General features: G+C 40.4%; 1 protein-coding gene across 1 annotated transcript in view; it reads left to right on the top strand.

The window, feature by feature from the left end:
• The window catches only part of SLC25A22 (solute carrier family 25 member 22), a 96536-nt gene that overhangs the window by 68647 nt on the left and 8319 nt on the right, over positions 1 to 19570 (top strand). The window contains exons 5-9 of the mRNA XM_069739768.1: positions 2751 to 2841; positions 16416 to 16534; positions 17228 to 17384; positions 17538 to 17692; positions 18776 to 18851. Of these exons, the coding sequence (XP_069595869.1) occupies positions 2751 to 2841; positions 16416 to 16534; positions 17228 to 17384; positions 17538 to 17692; positions 18776 to 18851 (598 nt within the window). The remainder of the gene's footprint in view (positions 1 to 2750; positions 2842 to 16415; positions 16535 to 17227; positions 17385 to 17537; positions 17693 to 18775; positions 18852 to 19570) is intronic.

Below are 19570 nucleotides of genomic sequence, written 5' to 3'. Positions count from 1 at the left end.
CTGCTATTACATAGTGACTTCCATTATTATGTATAGCAGTGTATCTTATCACATAGTGTCTTCTCTTATTATGTATATAATTATAGTCTCAGCCCTTAATACATAGTATCCTCCCATATTATATATAGAGTTGTCCCTTTTTATATAATTGCCTTCCTTACTATGTTTATCACCATTCATTATTAAATAGTGTCCTCCCTTATTATGGATAGTGCAATCCATTATTACATAGTGTCCTCTCTTATTACGCTTATTATGTATAGCAATGTCTTGTATTACGTAGTGTCCTCCCTTATTATATGTGATGTTTCTCATTATATGGTGTCCTCAACAATATATACAGTTTCCTCCCTTATTAAATTTAATGAATGATGCCTCTGTGCGAGGTTTGTGATGTCTGGGGTCTAGTATGTATTGTCTTTTTTGTTGGTGAAAGGGGAAATAAGGTCATATATCATATTTTAATCCAATCCCTTTTCCCATAGTCACATCTGGATGGTCCACAGTTTTTGAACAGTCCAAGCCACTTATTCTGTCACTGGCAATTACATGTCCTGCAGTTATGGTGGAAACGGTAATGGTGCTACTAAACCAATCCAGTCATAAATTAGTCAATGTAAAACAACTAGAAAACCAACATCTATAAAGACAAGATGGCCTAAATCAATGGCACTTCCAAACTTAAATATTAACCAACTAGAGCAAGAAGTCTTAAGCCATTAAGTAAAATGCATACATTTTATTAATACAAATACATAAAAACATACATGTAAAAAAAGAGCACATGTCCAATATTACTGCCTGGTAATGTCAAATCCCATATATAATTATCCATTGTAACCTATCAACAACCTACAATGCATATCATGCTGTAACCATAAACTGTATATAGGTGCAAAGCAAGTATCTGGGATAATCCCCTCAGATATTCACCAATGTAGTTTAGTGCACATATACACTATATGTATTTGTATTACTACAATTTATGCATTTTACTTAATGGCTTAAGACTTCTTGCTCTAGTTGGTTAATATTTAAGTTTGGAAGTGCCATTGATTTAGGCCATCTTGTCTTTATAGATGTTGGTTTTCTAGTTGTTTTACATTGACTAATTTATGACTGGATTGGTTTAGTAGCACCATTACCGTTTCCACCATAACTGCAGGACATGTAATTGCCAGTGACAGAATAAGTGGCTTGGACTGTTCAAAAACTGTGGACCATCCAGATGTGACTATGGGAAAAGGGATTGGATTAAAATATGATATATGACCTTATTTCCCCTTTCACCAACCAAAAAGACAATACATACTAGACCCCAGACATCACAAACCTCGCACAGAGGCATCATTTATTAAATTTAATAAGGGAGGAAACTGTATATATTGTTGAGGACACCATATAATAAGAAACATCACATATAATAAGGGAGGACACTACGTAATACAAGACATTGCTATACATAATAAGCGTAATAAGAGAGGACACTATGTAATAATGGATTGCACTATCCATAATAAGGGAGGACACTATTTATTAATGAATGGTGATAAACATAATAAGGAAGGCAATTATATAAAAAGGGACAACTCTATATATAATATGGGAGGATACTATGTATTAAGGGCTGAGACTATACATTATAAGGCAGAACAATATGTAATAAAGGACAAGTATATACATAATAAGAGAAGACACTATGTAATAAGATACACTGCTATACTTAATAATGGAAGTCACTATGTAATAGCAGATGGGACTATGCAAAAAGGGAAAGTGCTATGCATAATAAAAAGGTCACTTTGTAATAAGTGATGGCACTATGCATAATAAGAGAGGACACTGCATGCAATAAGGGATGGCGCTATATTTAATAAAACAGGACACTGTAATACCATACAGCAATATAGAGTATACAAGTGAGGATGCTATGTAATAATGGACAGCACTGTTCATAATAAAGGAGGATATTATATAATAAGGGACAGCACTGTACCTAAGGCAGGATATTATGTGATAAGGTACAGCACTGTACATAATAAGAGAGGGTACTATGTAATAAGGGACAGCGCTTTATATAATAAGACAGCATATTATGTAATAAGGGACAACACTGTACATAATAAGGGAGGATATTAATTAATAAGGAACATTACTGTACCTAATAAGGCAGGATAGCACATAATAAGGCACAGCACTGTACATAATAAGGCAGGATATTATGTAATAAGGGACAGCACTGTACACAATAAGACAGGACAGCTTCTACTGGAGACTGCATGCAGTAATAATTATGTAATTTATAAGGTCAGAAATAAAGATCGCTTTGTTACAGAAATGACATATACTTACATTTTGCAAGGCTCTCAATGGTTATTATTTTATTATTTATTTTATTATTTTATTTATGGTTAGGTATCCTATCTTAGTTATTATATCAGGTGCTATAATATCTTTATATACCCATGGGAATGAACATGCGTTCACCTTCTTGAAGAATATAGTATATATTGCATGTAAAATCTCAGCATTGGTCTGACACTGAATACTCCTGCAGCATGCACACTAATCTTATTTTCTGACATACGTCATACATGTTTTTTCCGGGTTACCATTTGCATGTTGTTTTTTATAACATGTCAGATGAATTGCATTTTTACGAAGTTAAATCGTTCCCACTAACCAGATTTTAGGTAAAACATATGTGGTATTCAGCCCCTCAGGGGTTCATTCTTGTTCTCTTTCTCCAGGTGCTGCTGTAAATTTAACTCTTGTTACACCTGAAAAAGCTATTAAACTAGCTGCTAATGATTTCTTCAGGCACGCGCTGTCCAAAGATGGGTGAGTAATGTAAAGTTTGGGACTTTTTGAAAAAGAAAAAATCTATCCTGGGCGAGAGAAACTGCAAGGTTTTCATGGCATGGATATCATAGAATCATAGAATGGTAGAGTTGGAGGGACCTCCATGATCATCATGTCCAACTACCTGCTCAATGCAGGATTCACTAAACCATCTCAGACAGATGTCTGTCCAGCCTCTGTTAGAAGACTTCCATTGAAGGAGACCTCACCACCTCTCGTGGCAGTCGGATCCACTCATTGATCACCTTCACTGTCAAAAAGTTTTTTCTAATATCTAATCTGTATCTTCTCCCTTTCAGTTTCATTCCATTGCTTCTTATGTTTCCATGTGCAAATGAGAATAAGGATGATCCCTCTACACTGTGACATCCCTTCAAATATTTGTAGGCAGCTTTTTTAGTCCCCTCTTAGCCTTCTTTTTTGCAAGCTAAACATTCCTAAATCCTTTAACCGTTCCTCATAGGACATACTTTGCAGTCCGCTCACCATCCTGGTAGCTCTTCTCTGAACTAGCTCCAGTTTTTCAATGTCTTTTTTTAAATGTGGTGCCCAGAACTGGATACAGTATTCCAGATGAGGCCTGAGCAAGGAGGAGTAGAGGGGGATAATTACATCACGTGATCTAGATTCTATGCTTCTCTGATTACATCCTTGAAATATGTTTGCCTTTTTTTGCTGCTGCATCACACTGTTGATTAATGTAGAGTATGTGATCTATTAGTATACCCAAGTCTTTTTCACATGTGCTGTTGCTTAGTTCTATTCCTCCCATTCTGTAGATGTAATTTTCGTTTTTCTTGCCTAGATGTAGAATCTTGCATTTCTCCCAGGTAAATGCCATTCTATTAGTCGCTGCCCATTGTTCAAGCTTATCTAGATCCTTCTGAATTGTTTCTCTGTTTTCTCTAGAGTTAAGGTACCGTCACACTAAGCGACGCTGCAGCGATACCGACAACGATCCGGATCGCTGCAGCGTCGCTGTTTGGTCGCTGGAGAGCTGTCACACAGACAACTCTCCAGCGACCAACTATCCCGGTAACCAGGGTAAACATCGGGTTACTAAGCGCAGGGCCGCGCTTAGTAACCCGATGTTTACCCTGGTTACCAGCGTAAAAGTAAAAAAAAAAAAAAACACTACATACTTACCTTCCGCTGTCTGTCCCTCGGCGCTCTGCTTCTCTGCCCTGTGTAAGCACAGCGGCCGGAAAGCACAGCGGTGACATCACCGCTGTGCTTTCCGGCCGCTGTGCTTACACAGGGCAGAGAAGCAGAGCGCCGAGGGACAGACAGCGGAAGGTAAGTATGTAGTGTTTGGTTTTTTTTTAACTTTTACGCTGGTAACCAGGGTAAACATCGGGTTACTAAGCGCGGCCCTGCGCTTAGTAACCCGATGTTTACCCTGGTTACTAGCGAAGACATCGCTGAATCGGCGTCACACACGCCGATTCAGCGATGTCAGCAGGAAGTCCAGCGACGAAATAAAGTGCTGGACTTTCTGCAGCGACCAACGACATCACAGCAGGATTCTGATCGCTGCTGTGTGTCAAACTGAACGATATCGCTAGCCAGGACGCTGCAACGTCACGGATCGCTAGCGATATCGTTTAGTATGACGGTACCTTTAGATATCCCTCCTAGCTCTCATTTTCTGCAAATTTAATGAGTTTACCTTTAGTTCTTTTATCTAGATCATTTATAAAAATGTTCAACAACGGAACCAGGACAGAACCTTTTGGAACCCCACTTGAAACACTCTTCCAATTGGATGTGCTACCATTTATCATCACTCTTTGATTACGATGTGTATGATGTGTACACCCACGTCCATACAGCTGACTAGTGCAATGCGCATATTCTAGTCTATATACACATAGTCCTGCATTTACTACTACTGTAAGGATGTTCTTGTTTTTTTTGGGGGGGGACAAAATTCTCACATGGCCCCAAAGAGTTCGTTTGAGCCCCACAGGCTCAAGGGCCCAGGTGCAACTACAACCCCGGCTGCACCTATTCTAGTTACACCCCTGAGCGTTGCCGTATCTATATGCAAAAATGCAAATGTTAGTTGACATTGCTTGCTGTCACTCCTATTGGTAGGTAACCTGCAGAGTATGAGTGCACTAAATTCTTAGGCCGGTATCACACACAGCGAGATACGGCCGAGTCTCGCAGGTTAAAACCAAGCTCTGACACCGGCACTCCGGAGCGGAGCGTGCAGTCGCACAGCAATACATGGAACTGCACGTTCCGCTACGGAGTGCCGGTGCCAGAGCTTGTTTTTAACCTGTGAGACTCGGCCGTATCTTGCTGTAGTGTGACTCCGGCCTTAGAAGACTTCTTTCATCATTCTCATTTGAAATGCAGGTTTTGTTTTTTTACAGCATCTGTCACTCATTATTTTACCAATTCAGTTACCAATCTAATCATTTCAGGCTCAAAACTGCACAAAAGAGCGGCCATTTTTGTGTCTTCTCTAAAACAAATATTTGTTGGCAGCTTTGCCGACCGGCATGTAAAAGATAATTAATGTGGATGAGCAGATAAAGTAATAAATGAGGAAAAACTCAGCAACAGATGGAGAGGAGGCAGAGCGTACAAGGAAAGTGGGGGCGACTGCTTGGAGAAGAGACACATACTCAATTAATGAAGGCGGAAAATGTAAAAAAAAAAAGAGAGAATAAAAATGTAAAAGAAAACATTTGCATTCTGTTTAAAAGTCTTTTTAGTTTTTTTTTCCTTGGACAGACATGTGTACGGCCTAATAGACTAACATTGGTCCAAATCTTTTGTCAGCTCGCACTCGGGCCGAAAATACGTTCATCTGCACCTGACCTAAACAGGAGCTGCACTTTAGTCAAAAGGACAATTTCTATGTATGTTTTACGAAGGAAAATTTATGAAACAAAAACTAAAACGTCAGGGTATTTAATTTCCTCTCTGGCAATAAGTCATCCCTGAGACTGAATTCACACACAGTATTTTTGATCAGTATTTGATCAGTATTTGTATGGCATAACCAGAAGTGTCTCCAAAACACAGAGCCGCCATGGCCCAACTCCTGTCCTAAAACACCCCGTGCATCTGCAGGCTTTTCTCAATATCTGACATGGAATCAGAGTAAACCTTTCCCATTTTAGATCAATTAAGATTACCATAATTATTAATATTTGTCAAATGCCAGAATAATGAGAGAGAGAGTGTGCTTTAAGGCATCTTTATAACTTATTACAAAGTCAAAAGTTTACATTCACTAAGATTACTACGCCTTTAAATGATTCTGGACTGCTCATATTATAATATGGGGCCTATTATACTGTATGGACCAATATATTGGGCTCATTATACTATATGTAGCACTATATGGGGCTCATTATTCTGTATGGAGCAATATATGGGGCTCATTATACTGTATGTAGCACTATATGGGGCTCATTATTCTGTATGGAGCAATATATGGGGCTCATTATACTGTATGTAGCAGTTTATGGGGCTCATTATTCTGTATGGAGCAATATATGGGGCTCATTATACTGTATGGAGCACTATATGGGGCTGATATATGTTGGCATATGCAACAGATTAGGACTTATTATAAGTGAAAGGAGGACTTTATACTAACCAGACAGCAGATGGCGATAGTGTGTAAAGTTATATACTTGCTGTAATGTGGGGAGGGAAGCTCTCAGTGGTTGGTTGTTTTCTTACTTTCGGTTTTGCTTTTCTTCATGAATGTGTTGTCTTCAGTGCACGGACTGTGTGACACTGAATTGTATCTCATGTTTATCCAGTATGAAGTAAATACTGTTTACTCAAGATATCTTGCTGATTGAAGCTTTCCTAAGTACAGCGGTGACTGCAAGACGATGCACTCTGCAACAGGTTATGGGCCCAGGCACCCCAGATAACCCCAGATAACCCCAGGCACCCCAGATAACTCCAGGCAACCCAGGCACCCCAGACACTACAGGTCTGCACTACAAGCTCAGGCAGAAGGATCCTGGTTTATAGCCCAGATAACGGAGCACACAGATAAGCTCTGTAAACAGAAGGAACTAAATCCAGATACAGAGTGACAGAGGAATTCAGCATCCCAGGAGCTGGATATAATTGCAGAGAATTCACAGGACATACAGGAGAATATCTTCAGTACAACTCTCTAAACAAGTAAGACTATATAAAGATGATGAGTAACACAGAACTGAAATTTACAGTAGCTAAACTGAATAGTGAAAATTATCAGTTATGGAAATTCAAAGTAGAGATGTTGTTATCTAAGGATAATCTATGGGAAGTAATTGTTACAGCAAGACCAGATCAAGATAATCAGACATGGGATAAGAAGGATATAAAAGCTAGAGCCACCATTAGCTTATTAGTGGATGATGCTCAATTAATACATATAAGAAATGAAGAAACAGCTAAGGGAATGTGGGATGCATTAAGAAAACTGTATGAAAGACCTAGCTTGAATCACAAGTTATTTTTATTAAGAAAGCTGTACAGTATGAGATTGAGTGCAAATGACGATATGCAGAAGCACATATTCTCAATGATGGAAGTGATATCACAGCTAAGATCTATTGGTGAAGATATTAAAGAAAGTCATGTAGCAGCTATATTGTTGTGCAGTTTACCAGATTCATATACAGCCTTGATAAATGCCCTTGAGACGAGACCAGAAACTGACATTACATTAGATTTTGTGAAAACAAGACTAATAGATGAATATCAGAGAAGAAAAGAACAAAGAAAAGATTCTTCTACTGAAAAGGACAGTGAAAACGCTCTTAAAGCTACAGAATTCCAAAAACCCTATAATAAAGAGACAAGAGAATGCTTCAGATGTAAGAAAAAAGGTCATTTAAAGAATGACTGTACCATATGGAAAGCAGAACAACAAAAATTACAACATAAAAAGCATACAGAGAAAGTAAAAAACACAATTTCCGATTCATGTGAGAATAATTGGAATGGCACATTTAAAGTAACAGACAAGAAATCATCACTTGGTTGGTTTATTGATTCAGGAGCAACGAGTCATATGACAAGTGACAAGAATTTCTTTACTGATCTTGATTTAGATAAGAAAGAAGGCATTTATCTGGCAAATGGAAGCAAAATAACCGCAGAAGGTATCGGACAAGGTATGCTAAATTGTTCAAACAAGTTCGGACAAGATTCAAAGATACTTGTACAAGATGTGTTGCATGTTCCAAAATTGGAAGGCGGATTATTATCTGTGAAATGTTTAACAGCAAAAGGACTTACAGTGAAATTCAAAGACAATGAGTGTGCAATTATTGCAGGAAACAAGGTGATAACCAAAGTCAAGGCAGATGAACAATTATATCATTTTGACACACCAAAGGAACAGATGAAGGTATGTACGCATGATCACAAAAACTGTATTCACATGTGGCATAGACGTCTAGGACATAGACACCCTGACAGTATAAGGGAACTACAGAGAAAAGAATTGACAAAAGATTTAAAGATATCAGATTGCTCAATTACCATAAGATGTGATTGTTGTATAAAATCCAAAGCCACAAGGATATCTATTCCAAAAGAAAGTGAGATGAAAAGCGAAAGACCACTTGATTTGGTGCATACTGACGTATGTGGACCCATGAAAGTGACTACATCAAGAGGCAATAGATACATGTTGACTTTTATAGACGATTACTCAAGATACACAGTCACATACTTAATTAAAAACAAAAGTGAAGTTTTTGATAAACTTGTAGACTATGTAACAAGATCAAGTAACAAATTTCAAAGGAAGCCAATTGTCATCAGAAGTGATAATGGAGGTGAATTTACAGGTCACAGAATAGAAGACTACTTAAGACAAAATGGAATAAAACACCAGAAAACTGTTCCATACACACCTGAACAAAATGGAGTAGCAGAAAGGAAAAACAGAACTCTAACAGAGATGATAAGATGTATGCTGACAGATTCCAAACTACCAGAGAAATATTGGGGTGAGGCAGCAATGACAGCTACTTATCTACAGAACCGACTTTTTTGCAGAAAACTGACGAAAACTCCATATGAATTGTGGCAAGGTATGAAACCAAGTGTCAATCATTTAAAAGTTTTTGGATGTAAAGTTTTCATATTCATTCCAACAGAAAAACGTTCCAAACTTCAAAACAGATCCATGGAAGGAATATTTGTTGGATATAGTGAAAATTGCAAAGGATACAGAATCCTAGATCCCAAAACAGACAGAGTTACGGTGAGTAACAGTGTGACATTCATTGAAGATTTAAATGAAGACATTATGATTTCAGTTGAAACAAAAAATGAGAAAACCAATAATGACACAACTGAAGAAATATCTGATGAGAAAGAAGTAGAAGTTAATGAAGAAGAAAATACTGAAAGTGAAGAATCACAACTACAAACAGACACAGAACCAAGACGTTCAATGAGAGAGAACAAAGGAAAACCACCAAAACGTCTCTCATACAAGACAAGCACAAGAAAAATCTATGAGCCTACTTCTTGGGAGGAAATATCTAAACTTCCAGTAGAAGAAGCTAATAAATGGATAGAAGAAACAGAAACAGTCAATTGTGACACTATCTTCAACAGAAGCAGAATATGTTGCAGCAGCACATGCGAGTCAAGAAGTACTGTGGTTAAGACAATTGTTGACAGAATTAGGACAACCACAGTTGGCACCAACAAACTAAAAGAGGACAATCAAGGATGTATTGTTCTTGCTCAGATGGAAAGAGTCAATCCAAGAACCAAGCATATTGATGTGAAATATCATTTCTTGAGAGATCATCAGGAACAAGGAGTCTTGAAGTTAGAGTACTGTCCTACTGAAGAAATGACAGCAGACATTTTCACGAAGGCGTTGAATGCTGATAAACATCAGAGACTAATAAAAAAGTTGGGTTTGATTGAATAAGTCCTTACTATTGAGAAAGGGTGTTGGCATATGCAACAGATTAGGACTTATTATAAGTGAAAGGAGGACTTTATACTAACCAGACAGCAGATGGCGATAGTGTGTAAAGTTATATACTTGCTGTAATGTGGGGAGGGAAGCTCTCAGTGGTTGGTTGTTTTCTTACTTTCGGTTTTGCTTTTCTTCATGAATGTGTTGTCTTCAGTGCACGGACTGTGTGACACTGAATTGTATCTCATGTTTATCCAGTATGAAGTAAATACTGTTTACTCAAGATATCTTGCTGATTGAAGCTTTCCTAAGTACAGCGGTGACTGCAAGAAGACGCACTCTGCAACAATATATATGTATGGAGCGCTATGTGGTGCCCATAATACTGTATGGAGGACTGCACTGTCCGGTTTCTGAGCTATTGATATCACTCATGTAATGTAAGAAGTGAAATCTTTGGCATTGTACTCTACCTATATTTCCCTGCCGTATCTGTGCATCATGAATCATGGTATGTGTAAAGGGGCCCACTGAGACTCTTTCCCCGGGGCCCACGAAAACCTGGAGGCAGCCCTGTTCTTGAGAAATTAGCTGTGATACTAAAGTTTATTATTCTTGTTCTCCCTGTTTGGTGACATCACTATGCGCATTACTGTGCGGGTAAGACCTCGACATACCGGCCTCCCCTGCGACATCTCCTGCCACCTACTTCCACGGGACATCTGCTGTGATTCATGCTGCAAATGGAGCTTTGCTGTAAATATTCTGCCCTATTTCACAGCAAGAATTCTATATATTGAATAAACAGTTAACTACATAAACAGTTCAGTAACTTTACAAACATTCATACATGTTTCCAAAGTTACTGAATTGTTTATGTAGTTATTTCTGCTCCATAAGCGCTCTACATAAGGCCATGGTATCGCAGCGGATCGGTGGAGTGCCATGGATCAGTGGAGGACCCCAGGTCATCAATATCATTGTAGTGGACAAGCCGTAACCAGCAGATGAAGCTCTATAAAAAAAAAAAAAACAAGCAGGGAATGCTATGAGCGCCTCGTCTGTACAATTATGCATGTAGCTCTGAAAATTAATTAAAAAAATACAATGAAGCAGCATCATGCCTTCAGGGTGTGAGGACAGTCCTCCAAATCTACTGGCTCATGGATAATAATGTATTAAAGAAAAAGAGGTTGCACTCTGTACATAGTAAAAAAAAGTTTATTCCATGTCCAAGGTATATAACATTTCGGCAAAGTGTGAAAATGATGAAATGTTACGTACTTTGTACATGGAGTAAAATGTTTCACTTATCTTTTGCTATGTACAGAGTGCGACCTCTGAAAAGTAATAGATCTATTATGCACAAAACGTTACCGTAATATATTTTTTGGGGATGTTAACGGGTAAAAATTGCAAAATGATTGCAAAAAGCAAACAACATTGCAAATTACTACATATTACATATTCTTTCTGTTCTCGGGAACGTTGAGCATGGTGACGATTTTTAATATGTAGTGAATGGCTTTGGTTATCAGTCACCTCTGCAGGGGGCGGTTTACTAGGCACGGGGCACACGCTGGATCTGGCCAGATTCACTGCCCGTGCGCTTCTGCTATGGCTTCTCCTATGGTTCAGTGCAAAGCTGCCTCTGCTAAACAGAAATGGGAAGCATGCAGTCCGGGCCAGTGGCTGGGCCATAAATCTTCAGGAGTGCGCCACTTTCCATCAAACAGATGGGGTGCAACCGCATATTCATTACTGTAAATGAGCGGCCCCACGTGACCACTCATACAGTAGAAGGTGCGGCCAGGACAGGAAGCAGCGCCAGCCAGCGAGGGAGCCATGTGAGTATTTTAAGAACAGCGGGCGGGCGCACAGGGGGTGGGGACATGGATCTTGATTTTACACACGATTATTCATATCTTCTCTACAGCAAACGCTGCTGCAGAGAAGATATGAATGGCGGCTTCAGCACCAGATGCAGGAGACAGCGCTAAACTTTAGCGCTGTCTCCTGCACGGTGCGTGTGGTACCCAGTGGGCACACGGACGGCACACGTGTGCCGCACGTGTGCCACACTGATGTGCCACAGAAACGCACGGGCAGACGGACACGGATAATTCCGGTACCGATTTTTCCGGTACCGGAATTATCTGCACGTGTGGGACTGCCCTAATATTTGGGAGAGGAGCACAGGTGCATGTTTAGTGCAGCAGTAGACAGACAGGGGAGGTAATGTGCTTGGTGTAGGACTGTGGACATTGAGCAGAGGGAGGAACACACGGTCAGAGCTTTCATGACTGTTGCCATGCCAAAATACCATCTATATGCAGCTGTAGCCTTTTTTTTTTACAAGTGTTCATTGTAGAGAATGCGACAAAGCAAAGCCGGAGGGGGGCGACAGATGGACTAAAAAAATCACTGTGGTCCGATATATAAAGGGATCAAAAATTCTGCTTCTGCAACACTTCATACCCCTTTTTATAGATTTACCTGCATGTATCTGAGCACGTTTGCCATCTGACGTTCGTCTACTGTACTGCAGTCATCTGCACGGAGTTAACCCTTCTCTGACTCAATCTTTATAATATCAGACTGTATTAAAATATTACAAAAAAACTAATAATGGCCCCAAAATAATACTACCGGGACTTCCATATATAACCTATAGAGAAATGAAGCTGAATCTAAATTAAAAAAAATCTTTATTAAAGACAAACAAAATATATAAAAAGGGGGAACACACATGCCTACATTGCTCAGAAAGATAGAAAACAACCTTTCCCACATAGACCTCAACCAACAAGGGGTTAAGGGCCTAGATATGAATCAAGTGTAATGGAAATAGACCTTAATTAAGATGGACCTAGTCCTATAAAATATATACACACTAATTAATTACTAAAATAGTAAAATACAGTATAAAAATTGTGACCATATAATATGTAGTACATGCCATGCAGGAGATATGGATTATACAATTCCAACAATTATATTGCACTGACAAGCAAATACACTGGAGATATTAATAAAATACAAACCACATAGCAAAGTGCATACAGTATATAAAGAAATAACAAGGTGCTAGCTACAGAAAAATGCCCAATAGTGATAAGGTGTTATCTGAGCATGCTCGAATCCCCGCTGTTGGTCAGCCTGAACACATGCAGGGATTGCCAAACAAACAAGAAGTCCTGGCATGTGTGTGCTGTGGCTGTTGAACAGCGGCGAGACATGCAGCCGCGGGGACTTGAACATATTATTCGAGCACGCAGAAGACACTCGATTAGGACCCGAGCATGCTCACATAACATTTTATCCCAGCACGTTCACTCATCACTAATGCCCAATATATCACATAAAGTACAATGCAGTAAAGGGCTCCATAATCAGAGTCACCGTGGATATAAATTATATCAGCCACCATGGTAAATATTCAACCATAAATCAAACTCATGAATAAAGTGCAGTGCAACAAAAAGTGAGGTGCACAGAGCAGTACAGAGGTTTATTAATGGCACAATAGTCAAGCACTTTAGTATAGTGTTACCATGGCATTAGAGTGATGAAGCATGGCAAGTACACAAAAGGAAAGTAAAAAATTACAACCTAAGTAAGTAGCCAAGGCCCCAACGCGCGTTTCGCATCTAGCTTCTTCCTGCGAGATTAGTATCTACTATATAATTGTCTAAGGGTCACTTCCGTCTGTCTGTCTGTCCCGGATATTCATTGGTCATGGCCAGCCAGTGGGCGTACACAAAAGGGCAGGGGAGGCCAGGAAGTATGCAGAGCCGGCCAGAAGCGCTGCAAAGGGGGCGGAGTTGCCATGAGGAGGGCGGAGGCAGCCAGGACCATGGACGCTGTTGGGCCTACCACGCTAAAAAGCCGGGGACTAAATTACCGGCCGCGGCTCGCGGCCAGCCAGTACAGGCCTTGCCAGAAGTACTGCAAAGGAGGCGGAGTCGCCGTGAGGAAGGCGGAGCCGGCTGGGATCATAGGTGCTGTTGGGCCTACCGCCGCCAAAAGCCGGGGACTAAATTTGCGGCCACAGTCAATGATGACGGCCGTGGTTATTGATGACGGCTGCGACAGCAGCAAACAGCGCAGCACATGCGGCGGTGACAGCTGCGGATGGAAGTACGCGGCTGTGAAATATACTATGTGGCTGTGCTATATACTACATGGCTGTGCTATATACTACGTGGCTGTGCTATATACTACATGGAGTGTGCTATATTCTACGTGGCTGTGCTATATACTACATGGAGTGTGCTATATACTACATGGCTGTGCTATATACTACGTGGCTGTGCTATATACTACGTGGCTGTGCTATATTCTACGTGGCTGTGCTATATACTACGTGGCTGTGCTATATACTACGTGGCTGTGCTATATACTACGTGGCTGTGCTATATACTACATGGCTGTGCAATATACTACGCTGCTGTGCTATATACTATGTGGACATACATATTCTAGAATATCCGATGCGTTAGAATCAGGCCACCATCTAGTCAATATATATAATCCCCCAGAAATTATATAAACCTCCTAAACTTTTATATATTCAATGTTTACCTTCTATATCATTTCGGATTTGTTAGTTACTTGTAGAGTGGCTCTCTTCGCTTGCAGCTGTTCACATTTGTCTTTCTGTGTGGAAACGACGCTCAGTCTTTTGATACTTGTAGTACACGCCTTCTGACCGAGCACTCCACCCATCAGCCTATGGCGGATTTAAATAGAGCTTGATCCATTCAATGGAAGGAGAAGTATCATGCCAGGTCAGGGTCCCAACAAAGGGGTACGCCTTTTCCCTGGCTGTTGGGCTCACATGAATTGGCCAATTTATGCATTAGGTATCTTAATTTTTTATCTTACTAATGCAATTCCAGTTTTATATATTTAATGTTTGCATACTATAGCGTTACAGAGTGCAGCTTTCATTTGTCAGTTACCAAAAATTACATTATATACAACTCTATGTGGATCTAAGTTTGGTTCAGTAGAACATAAGGAGGCCCAGACATTGCCACCATAACGTTCCCGCAGGATGACCATATGAGACTGGCCTTATGGTCAAATAATATGATGTAGGATCACTTGGTTGTTGGGAAATGAATGTGACCTTCCAGGCACATGGCTATTAATTAGTTATGGCTGATCACAAACAAATGACTTATATTGATTTTCTTACTTTACAAGCCCGATCAGACAGTACGGGTCCTAGAACTGTAGCGCAGATTGGGCGGCCAGCTGCTGCAAACCATCTACTAAGTGGGAACCATTCCATCGATTAAACCAGCTGAGAATAGATTGTGGCCGCATCCTCGCTGGGAAGCTCGCATGGTGTCACAATGACTCAGCCGTAAGCTCCTTAGAGCGTTTTGGAAAATTACACTGACAATATGTTTAGTCCCACCACATTTAATGCTGACCTAATTCCTACTCGGATACCTCCTGGACGCTAATAGAAGCATTTACACCAAGCGGAATTGACTCGTTCGTGTAGTGCTTGATTATTCCATGTCCGTAGTAGCAAATATACCCACAATATATACCGTGGCATTATACCTGGTGACATGGCCGAACCTGTTCTGTGCTGGTCAGAGATTGCTTATAAGAAGAAACTCCGTGTGCACTGCTATAGACCGGTGCAGAGACTAGGTACCCAAACCATAAAGTGCAATATGAAAAAAGTCTCGCACTCAACTTTAGCATATTTTGTAGATTTATTACTAGAGGTAGCACTGGAAACGTTTCAGCCCCACAGTGGGCTTTCATCAGTCACTACAATGTTAAAGAAAAATGCAATACAATGCGGTACATAAACAAAACATGAAAGAAACAAAAGTATATACAAAATTGTCATAAACAATCAATTAGAGCCAAAGTATTTATAGATTCATATTATAGTGGTGGTATCGCAGTGAAGTCGTGCTTAATAGCCTCGCTAGGTATATTGTTAGAGTAGCTATCAGAGAATCATTGATTATAATGGCGTCCATAGTTGTAGTTGGGATTGTGTGTAACCAACCTTGGCCAAGAAACACTGACATGTTGGCACCCCTGGCAGGCAGCATCGGAGACTTTTCCCCTCTAGACTTTCCCTAGCTGCTCTGAAGGTCATTTCTTGCCATCATCATTTTTCCTTAAAGTCTTTCATATTGGGGCATGTATATGGGGGCAGAGGTTGCGACCCAAATGGCACTTTTGCATTCTAGAAGGTGACTTTAACTATTACTGACACTAAGTGGCCATGTTAAGATCTTTTTCTTGAAGCCCAAGATCTTCCAGGGAAACCTTTAGGCTGCCGTCACACTAGCAGTAATTGGTCAGTATTTTACATCAGTATTTGTAAGCCAAAACCAGGAGTGGGTGATAAATACAGAAGTGGTGCATATGTTTCTATTATACTTTTTCTTCTGATTGTTCCACTCCTGGTTTTGGCTACAAATACTGAGGTGAAATACTGACCAAATACTGCTAGTGTGACGGCAGCCTTACTTTGAGAGTATTTTCGAGTGCCTAAAATGGTGGTTTTTATCAAACACCAGAACAGAAGAGTCCAAAAATAGTCTTTATGTGATATGCAATGAGTAATGTCTACGCTGTTTTGACACTGCAGGAAGAAGCTGACGCTGATAAAGGAGATGCTTGCTGGTTGTGGCGCAGGAACATGTCAAGTAATAGTCACTACGCCGATGGAGATGCTAAAAATCCAGCTCCAGGATGCAGGAAGACTGGGTAAGAATTGTGCTGTCATTGGAAAGACCAGGAATAGGCACCGGAAGGCTAGGTGAGTGGCCTCCGTGTGCTGCCGTACCATGTTTAACTGGGTGGTTCTAGGAGGGAATGCTCCTGTAATACGATGTTGTGTATTATCGTATTTTTTGTCTGTATGATATCTGATGTCCGTGTGCCAAATGGATCACACATGGACAGCAACGTAGATCAATACAAGCGAATGGGATAGTTCATATCAATGCCATACAAGAGGGCTGATGATCCGTGTGTATAAAACCTGGTGGAGAGTGACATGCCTGGCATGACAATGTTAGGAGACTTATAGGCCATGCAATATGGGAAATTAAATATACAATGGAGAGGACTCAAACTCTAGCGCCACCTACTGGAAGTAGCAATCCTAAAAGTCAATATTGACCCTTGCCACATGACTTAGGATAAAAGCCAAACCACAGTCTCAATTTGCAGACACGTGTTTCGGGTTGTTGCCCCTCCTGAGTGCAAAGCTTGTCACACTTTGCTGATATACAGTTCCCACCCATTTGCTGATATTTAGATCTGGAGCCTCTTCATTATCAACATTCCCACTTCCCAATATGTCTGTCAAATGCTGAATGGGTTTGGACAGCTATCCATTATAGGTGATGTTTTACACATATATACGTTAACCCGTAGAACATTTTACTTTTATAGCTGCCCAGAAAAAGCTCATGGCCGGTCAGGCCGGACTGAACGGTGCAGCGGTGGAGACCAGCTCAGCGCGACCCACTGCCATGGCAATTTCCAGGGAGCTTCTGAAAAGCAAAGGCATCGCCGGACTGTACAAAGGCTTGGGAGCCACTATCCTAAGGTGACTACAGCCAGAGTATACGTGAAAACACAAACTAATGTCTGCAGGGTCACCTTCTGCAAGGTCTTTATAGTCTCTGATGGTGAGGATGTAACTTTAGGGGACAGGGAGCAGCGTACAGAACACCACTAACATCTGATCTTTGGGTTCCAGGGATGTTCCCTTCTCAATTATTTATTTCCCTCTGTTCGCCAACTTGAACAAACTGGGTCAGAAGACGCCGGATGAGAAGTCTCCGTTCTTTGTATCGTTCCTTGCGGGCTGTGCAGCAGGGAGCACCGCCGCGGTGGCTGTGAACCCTTGTGATGGTAGGTCTCACACATGGAAGAGTGTGAAAATACAAGGAAAAACATCAAACGTGCAATACGTTGTGTATTATGTATCATTATGTGTAGGGGACCACAACTTTTTGGGGCGCAGCAGCCATTTATAGTAAAATACATCCAGATCCATGTTGTCCTACTATTTAATTACCGCTAGGGACACACAACCGTATTAAAAAATTGGTCTGATTTTCATCCAGAAAATTGGGATGATTTTATTTCTCACTTGTCATTCCGTATACAGTCCGTTTTTCTTCGCATTTTTTTATTGGACAGCACTCGGACTAATGTTTTTCAATGGGGCAGTGCTGATGACTGATTTTTTTTTTCCTTGACAAAATCTGTGAAAAAAAATTCTAGCATGAATGATTTTCCTCCGAAATCACATGGGTGCAAGAAAAAAAAAAATCGGATGGCCTAAGGAGCCACAGTAAAGCATCTGATATATACAGATACATTGTAATTCTGTAACATGGGAAACTGTAAATGTTCTGGTAAATGATTAATAATTATTTGTAACTTTTTTTTATTATAATAATATTAATAATAATTAGCTGCTGAGCTAAAAAAACGGATTGTATACAGATGACAAGTGAGAAATAAAATCATCCCACCATTATGAATGAAAATCCTACTAATTTGTTTTAAACACCAATTTGACCCCAGACTAATAAATAATAATTGGAATTATGAATATGAACCACGATTCAGGGACCAGCCATGGAGAGCCATGAAGCCAAGTCCATGAAGTCCACACCCCCGCGAGAAACACTATAAAAGATAGAATTTGATAAAAAGGCCCATATTTCAGGAACCAAATGGCAGATTAAAAAAAAAAACATTCAGTGGAGCAGCAGGAATAATAACGGGCCACTATTGGGGCAGAGCGTTCCGCAGCACTATTTGCCAATAAAATCACTGAATATGGATATTTCCCCAGTTAGTTTTTATCTCAATGTATCCCATCTAGAAATACAATATTGTTATTCTTTTAGTTCTATGTACACGGATTCTAAATTATGTTGTCACTTTGCTAAAGCTGCATTTTCTTATATTTTTGTTTTCCAGTGATAAAAACAAGATTGCAGTCACTACAGAGGGGTGTAAATGAGGATACATACTCAGGAATTATAGACTGTGCCAGGTAATGGAGGAGGATTGCTGTGACTATAGACTGCATGGCCAGAAAGGCGCAAGCAAGTACACTTGTATAGAGTGACCCGCTATAGGATGTATGTCGCATATATCACCGACGTTCCCGGCTCAATCCTAACAGCGCATAGTGCGTGCACTGGGGTGATTTATAAGTCTGCAGTCATATAGCAGACTTTTCGTTTAGACCGGACAATCCCTTTAAAAAGCCGAGCACTGAGCTTGGCTGGTCTTTGGCACTGCTCCGGTTCCCAAGATTGGTGGGGATATCGCGATCAGACCGCCAGTGATCGGGAAGTTATCTCCTATCGTAATAATAGGGGATAACTTAGAAATTGGAGAATATCCATTTAAGCAATAGGTATCAGTCAGGCTAGGGTCACACAACTGTATTTTCTCTCATACCAAAAAATTGGTCCAATTATGCTAATCACACTCTGATCAGAGTGTGCTGAGAGTGTGCTGAGAGTGTGCTGAGAGTGTGCTGAGAGTGTGCTGAGAGTGTGAAGAGACTGTGCTGAGAGTGTGAAGAGAGTGTGCTGAGAGTGTGCTGAGAGTGTGAAGAGAGTGTGCTGAGAGTGTGAATAGAGTGTGCTGAGAGTGTGCTGAGAGTGTGCTGAGAGTGTTAAGAGAGTGTGCTGAGAGTGTGAAGAGAGTGTGCTGAGAGTGTGCTGAGAGTGTGCTGAGAGTGTGCTGAGAGTGTGAAGAGAC

This window comes from Ranitomeya imitator, chromosome 9 (assembly GCF_032444005.1).
Source record: "Ranitomeya imitator isolate aRanImi1 chromosome 9, aRanImi1.pri, whole genome shotgun sequence".
NCBI lineage: Eukaryota > Metazoa > Chordata > Amphibia > Anura > Dendrobatidae > Ranitomeya > Ranitomeya imitator.
This window is presented reverse-complemented; position numbering and strand designations above follow the sequence as displayed.